The 10410-nt window shown below is 35.5% G+C and overlaps 1 protein-coding gene across 1 annotated transcript; it reads right to left on the bottom strand.

The window, feature by feature from the left end:
• On the bottom strand, window positions 1–9994 carry LOC133701696 (exportin-T-like). The gene is made up of 15 exons (XM_062125721.1): window positions 7946–9994; window positions 7751–7840; window positions 7476–7565; window positions 7167–7271; window positions 6791–6850; window positions 6260–6322; window positions 6073–6168; window positions 3470–3634; window positions 2784–2957; window positions 2619–2684; window positions 2432–2530; window positions 2016–2162; window positions 570–767; window positions 436–481; window positions 1–328 (listed from the first exon to the last, which is right to left on the bottom strand). Exons 1-13 carry the CDS (start codon window positions 9677–9679, stop codon window positions 672–674), a joined length of 2985 nt encoding a protein of 994 aa, XP_061981705.1. The 5' UTR covers window positions 9680–9994; the 3' UTR covers window positions 1–328; window positions 436–481; window positions 570–671.
• Between the last annotated feature and the right edge of the window lie 416 nt (window positions 9995–10410).

Here is a 10410-nt window from a genome sequence, read left to right as displayed (position 1 = left end):
TAATTTATAAGCAAACGTTTTATTTTCTGATTCCCAAAATTCTAAACAACGAAAATTCTGCCACTCTTCTCCCCAATGCGGAAAGAGCATCACAGGCACTCGATTGGAATAAATGAGAATGAAATAAATAACAAAACACGGCATAATCCCAAACAAAATTTCTTTTCATTTTTCCCCCCTGCTAAATATGGCCCTTCAAAAACTCTTGCCATTTCTTTTAAATACCTAGACAGCTAACTTTTGACTACATACATCCACCCAAAAAACATAAGCTGCTCTTCCAAACCAGCTTATTCAAGATAAAGAAACTGTTGCCGGAAATATACAACTGCAACGAAGTGAGATCAAATCAGTTACTCCACAAAAATCAATTCCAAAAAGCAATAATCAATCTACACCAGACCGCCATAAAAAGGAGTTCAGTTCATAAAATACCTCGTTGTCCATGCAATAAACTCTACGTTCTATTTACATGAAGAACCTGCACATTAAATTGTGTAAGAGCAACACATACCAAAGAACATGCTCCAAGCAAGATAACAACCAGCAGATAGCCAAGTTTTACACACCTTCAGTGAAACGGAATTGGATTGTTGCAAAAAAATATATATCACAGAACAATTGGGCAAAACAACGACTTTTGGTTTCCATAAAAATCGTACTAATTCTTGCTATCTGAAAACAAGGTTTCCGTTCTGTTGCTGTCGCAGTCGTAAATTCTCAATGACTGACTGGTAGAATGATCTCAATGCCTTCATATCATTACCCTGCACATACAAACATCAAAAGCACAAAGCAGAATTGGAGAAATTAAACCATATTTGATTATTTCTACACCCATTTAGACATGTCAGTTTTTGGTGATACATGTAGCTGCATTCAACATGGAAGCCTAATTCATTGAAATATAAAGCAAAGATATGTAAAACCCCAAATGCTTCCTTCAAACAAACTATGTGTCAAACAAGCATCTCCAGGAACCTGAAACTTTCATTACATAACAGAAAAATTTCCCTGACAAAAGAAACATGAAATTTCAATAACAAAATCTATTTAAGAGCTTAAATAACCAAAACCTCAATCCTTTCTCAATCTTACACGCTTGATACTAGGTTTGGATTAAAAGGTTTTGAGAATTAGGGAAAGGAAAAGGGGAGATCAAACCCTTCGAGCTTTGCCTAAAAGGGGCTTTATTTTAAAGGAGAAAGAAAGGATAGGAGGGTTTTGCCACAGCCCCTCAATCCACTCAAATGCTTAAAACCCAACAGCCAAAGTTCAAGTGTTAAAGGGAATTGAGTTTACAATCTTCGACTTGTGTTTCTATCATTACACTTCAATCTAATCCAATCTCCACGGATGAAAGATACAAATATATAAGTATACACCCCCTTCCATTTTCAACCAAACAAGGAAAGTTAGATCATGTTTCAAACTTCCATACATCCAAGGAATTAGAAAATAATACCTTACCACCAGTTATCATTCCCTTCTCTCCCTATAAAACTATAACCTTTCTATTCCCATTCCTACATCAAAATATTCAGTAAATTGCACTTGATGAAATCATTAATTCCAAGATCATGGACTTAAAGTGGCTCTATCTCTGTCCACGATGCATCGAAACCCAAACATCTGCACTAAGAAATTCAGGGTGGGAATTCTGCACAGGGATTTAGCACCAGGGAAGGGCTCACCTTTGGGTGCATAATGATGTCACATATTTATATCAAGTTGGAAGATTTCATATGACTAAACTTATCATGTTGCTAGAAAGTTTGGAGAACAATTCCCAATCGGACCAAAGTTTGGTCAAATTTATAAAGTATAAGCAAAAAATGGATATAATCTTTCCCTAGACAACTGCTAGAATAAAATATGATTTGAAAAACACAGGAAAACCAAAACTCAAGCAACCATAATAGATGGACAGATCCCATGATTTATATTTGGTTGGACAAAATGCACTTACACACACATCCAACAACTTAGTAAGATATGTTGCACTATTTTGTTACCTGCAACTTCTGGCAATATTGTACAGCTACATCTTGAGGGCAATGTGCAGTAGTAAAGCAATTTGTTACAAAATGAATAAGAAAACCATCACCAAACTTCTCGTACATAACCTTCTGAGCAAGTACAATTTCTCCAAACAGAATGAGCTGTCAGACAGAATCAGAACAGCAACTTCAAAAACATGTATCAAGAACTAGGCCAGAAAATTTTCAACAGGCAATATTTAACATCCAATTATTAAACTAATAAGAATGAGATGGGGATGATGGTCAACAACTTGGCACAGAAAACAGTATGAGATGCAGTGGGAAAAATAGGAGGACTGATAAAGTGCATCTTTATAGCTTTGTTTTTAGGGGGTGGGGGGGGGGAACAAAAACAGCACTGGTATCAAAATCTATTATACAGTTCTTACAGTGTTTGCATCATGAAACTCAAAGGATTTGTCAAGTGCGCTGTAAAAACAACAGTTCTTAGCAAAGCCATCGATTATAAAGCTTCGGAAACCAGGTACCTGAATATTCAATTCCATTAGAGCAAAGAAAAAAAATCCTCAACATAAAAGCCACTAAGAACAGGATCTTTGAGGGAGGATGACAAACCTTTGCTTCAACATCAGGTCTTGTACACCAGTCTTTAATTAATCTAATGAATATCTGCACACATGCCTGAATTACAGAGGGATAAAATGATACCTTGAGTTCACGACAGTGCAAATATATCAACAATCCAAACCTTCAATGGACAAAATGATGTATCAGACGCACCTTCCTCACAAGAATATCCTCGTGATGGCAAGCTGACTGAAGTAGCAACTGCATCATCTTATCCAAGTAGTCTCTACTCTTAGGTGAAAGGAAGACTGAAGATAGATCATGTGCAGTTATCACATGAAGAAATGTGTACAATGTTTTTTGGAGTTCTTGTAATTCACGAATTTCCTGCAAACCAAGTCAACAGGTCCTTGTTCAAGATAGTTCAGAGCATAACCTTTAGATAAAGAATTTTGCCTAGGATACTTTAAATGAAAAACAACTTTCAGTTTATTTGAAATAGTATGTCAATCAAGATTTGCAAAGTGCATTGAGCATGCTTTCACTGTGATGAAAAAAAATTGAATTGCCAACTATTATGATGACTTCACCATCGAGCATGCTTTCACCGTGATGAAATATTACATGAAACATGTGATGCAAACAAAAGTAGAAGTAATATTGGATAGCAGCATAATTTCACACAAATTTATACTCTTGCAACAGACAGGAAAGTTACCATCCAGGCACACATAAGATAACATGTAAACTCTAAGAACCAAAACTTGAACAATGTCTGGAAAATTAATATAATGAAGCTAAAAATACATTCATCATTTGCTTTAAAGAGAGACCCTTGGAAGGAGAATGTTAACTACACCCAAGGGATTGATAAATATCTATAGATAGAATTTCCATACCTCAGAATTGGTTCCATGTCCTAAAGGAAATGGTTCAGTTGGGATAAGACTAAATATTCTACCAGCAATAGCAGGAAAAACTTCCTCCACTATGTCATGCACCGAGGTGCTGAATTTGCATATAAGCTGATTGAGTAGAACAAGAAAACCAACCATTTCCTTTGGCTACAATAAAACAAAATCTAGAATCAGGCATTCATGTCACAAGAGAAAATGCAAACCAATTTAATGCAATGAACATTTTCATGCGGTTTACATGGTTCCAAAAGATGTCCATGTAGAGTTCCTTACAGCTTTCCCACATCAAATCCAGGAAAAAACCATCACTTTTGTCTAATGTTATCATAAAGAAGTTGAATCTGAGTAAATTCCGAAGGCAAGCACTAAAAAGCCAGATGGTGGTTTTTTACAGTTCATGTACAAGAAAAACTGTGACTAGAAACCAGAATAACAACAAGCGCCTAAGAAAAAGGAACTTGCAGCAAGAAATAAGGTGTCTGCTTACACGTGTTTAGAACTGTTAAACCATTATGAAAGCACCTTCTTTTTTTAATTAGATTATAAGAGGAGATTTTTTCCATAGCATACAGCAATGAGCCATTATTAAAACTGGTGCAAAAATAGTGAAAATGCAATATTATCCGTCCACACCTTTCATATTTTCTCTCTCACCACAAGGTTTCTCTTTCAATATTGAAAATAATATTCTTATATCTCTTGCATTCTTTTCTTTTTGAGAAATTATTTCTGTTTATGGTGTTAAGAAAAAATCTAGTTGATTATGCTTAAACTTTCCTTTTCAACTTTCTCGGTAAAACTTACCTGAAATAAAAACTACTTTTTACCCAAAGTTCTATTACTCGTTTCTTTTTTCTTTTCCTTTTTTCTTTCAGCCACCATCTAATGTGTTATTTTCAATCACTTACTTATATGAGGTTCCACTTCCAAATGTTGCTCTAAATCAAACAAGAAATTCATTATTCTTTTATATATTTATTCTCTCTTCTTTTTCTTTTTTTGGTTTTAAGAATGTACTAGTACATATGATAAAGAAAAAAAATGCGCTAAAACCTAATATGAAAAAATGCATGTTTTGTTTAAAAATGATAAAATGCACAACGACCACAAAAATTATTCAGGCTCTGCCGTTGCACAAGGAGAAAGCTAACATTTCATTCCAGCACAAGATTACAAGTGCTCGAACATATTAGCATCCTTGGGGATGGCAAGAAAGGTTTAATTGTGTAACTTTTATCCGAACACACCATCAAAAAATACGTGGCCATGGCTATACCTTTATGGAATTGCTGAAAGGACAAAGCACGCTAGAACCCTTGTAACAAAAATAACTGCTGTCTCACATCCAGGGGAGCCCAACAATCTAAACTTTAACCATTTAATGCTTTCAATCAAAGTTACATGATGGGATCATTTCCTTTTGTCACTCTACCATACTCATGCAGGCTGAAAGTAGAGAGTAAATTAACATCCTAACCACTGCTACAAAACATAAATTTCCCCAAAATGCAGCAGCTTGTGTTGTGGGAAATGAACAAATTACCTTTATGTGGTTTTGTTTGATTCCATAACTCAGGAATATCTTGTAATTTCAGATTTGCAGGGGTATTTTGATAATTTTAGATTTCCTAGAATATTCATAGGTCAAGATTTTTACTTTAGTTATCTTTAAAAATACTTATAGCTTCTTGTTTAGGTTCTCTTTTCCTAGATTGAACAGTAGTGTTCACTTATTTAGGAACCTAAGTCTTTATTGCACTAGGAAATTATTAGGTACTCCTGATATAGTGCTTTCTACTCATATAAAAGTAGGATGCACCATGATAACTATGGATCTCACTTTTGCATGAGTGAGAGAGCATCACACTAGGAATATCTATTAATCTCTCGCTGTGGAACACTAGCCCCCCTCTCTCTGTATAGCTATGTAGTATTTCAATAAGTACAATTGCAATATTTTTAGCAATGACAGCATTAGTTTTTCACTCATTCCAACTCAATTTCCAAACCCCAATCCCTATCTTCTTTAATCTAGACATTTCATTCCCAGAATGTCCAAGCCCAAATCCAACATAAAACACTTGTACAATAAAAACTCAAACCAGTCCTGCACCAACTTGTACCTGATATTATCAAAATCATTATTTTCGTACTAGTTCAGTAAAGCAAGGCCAAATTCCTTCTTAATGGGTCAAATATCTTGACATATAGCAATTCCAGTTGTCAATTGGTAAAACTTAAAGTGACAAGAATAAAAAATATATGGAGATTTTCTATTCTAGAATAACATTCCACACAGTCCTAGGGAATGACCATAACAGATCTGCATGTAAAAATCCCCAATAAAACTCATCCCCCTCCTAAACTTGATGTGGGCTCACAATCAGGTATTGCTCCTGCCCCAGGACATCAACCATAGAACAAATAAGCCAGGAAAATAATCAAATCTCATTCCATCCAAAGAGCATTCAGGATTACATAAAAATAAAAATAATGGTAATCAACAAAACAGGAAAAAAAAACCATCACTATTAGATGTAAGAGTGGAGATTGTAGACTGGTAAAATGGGAATTGTTTATTTTACCTCACTTTCTGCAAGCAATTGTCCCAATGCCTTGGGAAGGAATGGAAATACAGATGCACCTAAAGTATCTACCATACGATGAATGAAGGACGTAACCTGAATACAATGAATGCTAGCTTTAGGCAATATGCAAAGCCAACAAAATATCAAATTAAAGTACTTCCATGGCCTCATATCCCATTCTTACCTTGTTCCGTAAAGGCTCTATCTTTGGAAAAACAACAAGTATTTGGAGGAGAACATCCAATGTCTGGATCACAAAGAGAAAATAAAACCTCATCACAAAGAAAAGAGAAGCAATGACAGAATTTCTGTTCTAGCTTTTTCTACAGTTGTTTCTAGCATATCCTAGCATCTATCAATATGCAAAGCAACATTTCATTCTCAATTTATCACCATCAATATTGCAATAATTAAAAATGTAGAAGACCTAAATTAGGAATTCAAAGAACAAAGGAATGAAACAGATGATGGATTGAGGTAAATGAATAATTATGCAAGCAGTCCACCATGCTGAGGCATGGAGGAAAAATATATCAACACAGCCATAAGCAAGATATCATGCCTGACTTAAAAGTACTTAATCATAAAAATGATGAAGACAATCATGTTAAATCGTACAGAGGGGTTCATGAACTCACTGGATTTTGCAAAAGGTGACCAACCCACAGATAGCATGTGGCTCAAGAAACAAAAACAAACGATCTGAAATACCCACCTTCTTAAACATGACACCTATTGCAGGGCGACTCGCAGTTACCAGACGCTCACTAAAACCCTGTGTCAGAAAAGGAAATTTTCTTGAGACATTGCATCTCTTTGAAATTAAGATTCCAACAAAGAATCACAAAATTCTGTCAAGAGAAACATGCTAAGTTTGTATCCTAGTGCAATGACAAAAAATATAATCACCAAAATGAGGAAGCCTAATGTGCAAAAATTTCATGTGATTAAGTGTTGTCAATTAATTACAAGAGATTAAAGAATATCCTCCCCATCGCCAACAACCAATTAACATGAAATAAAAACATTTTCTTAATGAAGGGAAAACTGAGCATGAAATAGAATTTAGAAAGCCAAAGGGAAAAAAGAACCTTGCTGAGTGCATTAATTGCCATGATTACTTGCTGAATATTAGCAATTTTCGCTGGAGATTCTTCCGGACTCAGTGCATTGGCATTTATGAGTAATGTTTCCACCTGGATCAAACAAGAATACTTCAGAAGCATGTATAAGAAAATCAGTAAAAATGCCATTAGGCATAGGATGCATGTTCGAGGAAGCTCTTCAGAAGACATTCTAACAACAGTTTTAGATAAGTAAATGTAAACCCAATTCAAAAAATGAGCAGGGGAAAGGAAAGGTAAATAAATGTTTTAGGAAACTTCAAATTTAACCATAACCTGACGGCAAAGAGGAGTGAGCAGTGAAGATAGATAATCAGATTGCTTTTCAGATGGTACATCTTCCATCCCAATTAAGAGACCAATTGCCTGTAAATTGTATCCACATATATCAGAAGAAACCAAGGAACCATCACACTCTGGAAATTTCATACAAACTAAAAAAATATATTTACCTGTATGTCGATATGCAATGCATGTCTGAACATGTATGTGTATTCAAAACCAAAAGTTGAGAGAATTTAAGAAGAGAACACAAAGCATGGTTGGAGTACCTCAAAGATGTGGCTACCATCTTCAGATCCTGAAAAATCATTTGATGTATGATTCAGAGATGTAAACCGAGTTACTGTATCTTGGAGGCTCTGTCAATTCAAGAATATCAAGATATCAAAATTGAATAGTATCTATAAGAACAAGTGTTATAGACAATTGATTGCCATAAAAAAAGAAGATGGTTTGCTTACTACCTGCAAAATTGACTCTATGAAAGGAACAAGCTTTGCTTTTAGCAATTTCACAACCCTCATGAACAGATAACTAGCTCTACGCCTCACATGGAAGTTTGGGTGGTGAATTCCTCTCTCATCCAGAAATGCAGTCAAAACCATGGGGACATACACAGTATGCTCCTGGACAAACTTGATATATCTAGTTATAGTCTCCAAATACACAAGTGCAACTAACCTATTAAAATGGCACTGAAACCTAGTCGAAATGAGGGTTGGCACCAATTCGCTCAACAGTCCACTTCCAGTTTTTATGGCTTCATCACTTAATGACTCTCCAAGTGCATACAAAAGAGAAAGAGAAGCTTCTACCTCTTCAACATTTCTTTCTGACACAGATGAGATACAACTGACTAAAGAGTTTCTGATAAACATTTGAGTAACATCCGGTGCCACACGAGCCACACTTCGTAACAACACAAATAGGTCCTTTCTAAATTCCACCATCTTTTCTTCCTCCTCTCTCCCAATCTTATCCAGCATATCAAGATTTTCACGGTAGATAGGATCGTAACGAATTTGTGCACAAATAACTTCCAACATCTTCCCCACATGATGCAGTTGTTTCTCTCTCAATGGAGAAAGGCTCTTCATAGTGGCAACATAACAAGAGAGAAACTGCACAATACTAAATGTGTTGTCCACCTCACAGTTCTGCATTACATAAAAAACAGATGGCAAAACTTCATTCAAAAGCTCCAGAGAAACACCCTTAGCATCTTCCGTATTAACCCGTTTATAACACTCCAAAACCTCAACGGCATACCCTGTAATCAATGCAGCTACTTTTGACACCAACTCTGAGTCAATATCTCCAGTTACCAACCCAAAAACCCTATTTATCTGAAGATTCTGCAATATTGCTAACTTTGATTGATGATCCATCCGCTTGGAAACCACTGCCAAAACACACCCCGCAGCAGCACCCTGAAGTTGGTCAGATCCCCCACTAACTAAAATCAGCTGAAATAATAATGGAATGAATGCATCATTCACAATCAACCCAATATCAATCCATGAAATATACCTCCTCATTGATTCTAACACACTAGAGCAAAGGTCCAGATCAGAATTCCGATACATAGAAACAATTTCATACCAAACATTCACTATCTGCGCAATGCATTGCTGCCTTATAGCATCCTTAACCCGCCCCGCAACCCCCATCTCCTCGGGTGTCCGTGGGTAATCTAAACTAATCAATTCATCATCCAAAGCATTCAAAATCCTACAGAACATATCAATAACCACCGCCCCTTTCCTCAAATGAGGCAAAAAATCAACAAACACCGAAGACCAAATTAAAGGGTAATCAAAATAAACCAAAGTGACAAAAACCTGCGCAAGCTTATTCTTTATAAATGCAGGGGCACCCTCTAAAATCCTAACAGCATTGTTATTCTTATCATCAATAACCTCAAAACAACACATAGAAAACACAGATTTCCTAATGAAATCCTTCTCTTCTAAGCTCAACATAGCATATTTAACCCTAATAACCTCATGTAAAGTCTGCAAACACCAAAATTGAACCTGAACAAGGTTGCAAAAGCATAACTTCTCAATGCAAATACGGCATACAGTTGGGGTTTCCTTAATTTGTTGACAGAAAGAGAGTGCTTGTGATTTTAGAGCTGAATCTATAGCGCCCGATTCTTCAAAACTTATAAGTATCGCTTTCTCAACATCATCCATGATTAAAAACGGTTCAAGAATCAAAACCCAGCAGAATTTGATTGCTTTTTTAGGGTTCTGGGAGTTCTAAAGAGAGCCCAATACCAAAGTCTGAGCCTTTTTCTTTAAAGGGTTATCAGAAGTAGCTTACCTGATTGTGATTTAAGAGATCTTTTATGATTATGTGTGACAGTGGTGCGGGTTAGAGCTAGGGTTTTTGAGGGGGTGAGGTGGAGAAAACCCTAGGGCCGTGTTTGGATTGATATTGATTTATAGTTTAGTAAGCCTCTGACAAAGGGAAGGGAAGGTAATGGGAGGAAAACAAAAAATATAGGGTATAAATAGGTGTTAAGAGCAAGAAGAAGAGGGGGACTTTGTGATGTTTCAAATTACTACAATGTCCTTCTGCTTACATAGGCAAAAACCAAAAAAATCTTTCGACGCTGGTGTTAGGGTTGGGATTAATTAATAGATTAGCTAAGAACTAAAACTAAAGGCAGAAACTTAATAAATTAGTCAGTGAGTACAAGCTAAGTGAAACCCAACACGTTGGGCTACTTATCCTACCAATATATTAAGATTTTATTTTTATTATTTTGATATATTTATATTAAAAATAATTTAAAAAAAACTATTATTTTAATATATTTCTAAATTAAAAATATTTTAAAAAGCAATCATAACCACACTTTTAAACATACATCTAAAGTTTGATATGGTAAAATTTTAGCTTTTAAATGGATCAATTGAGT

The sequence above is a fragment of the Populus nigra genome, chromosome 8 (assembly GCF_951802175.1).
Source record: "Populus nigra chromosome 8, ddPopNigr1.1, whole genome shotgun sequence".
In the NCBI taxonomy this organism is placed as follows: domain Eukaryota; kingdom Viridiplantae; phylum Streptophyta; class Magnoliopsida; order Malpighiales; family Salicaceae; genus Populus; species Populus nigra.
This window is presented reverse-complemented; position numbering and strand designations above follow the sequence as displayed.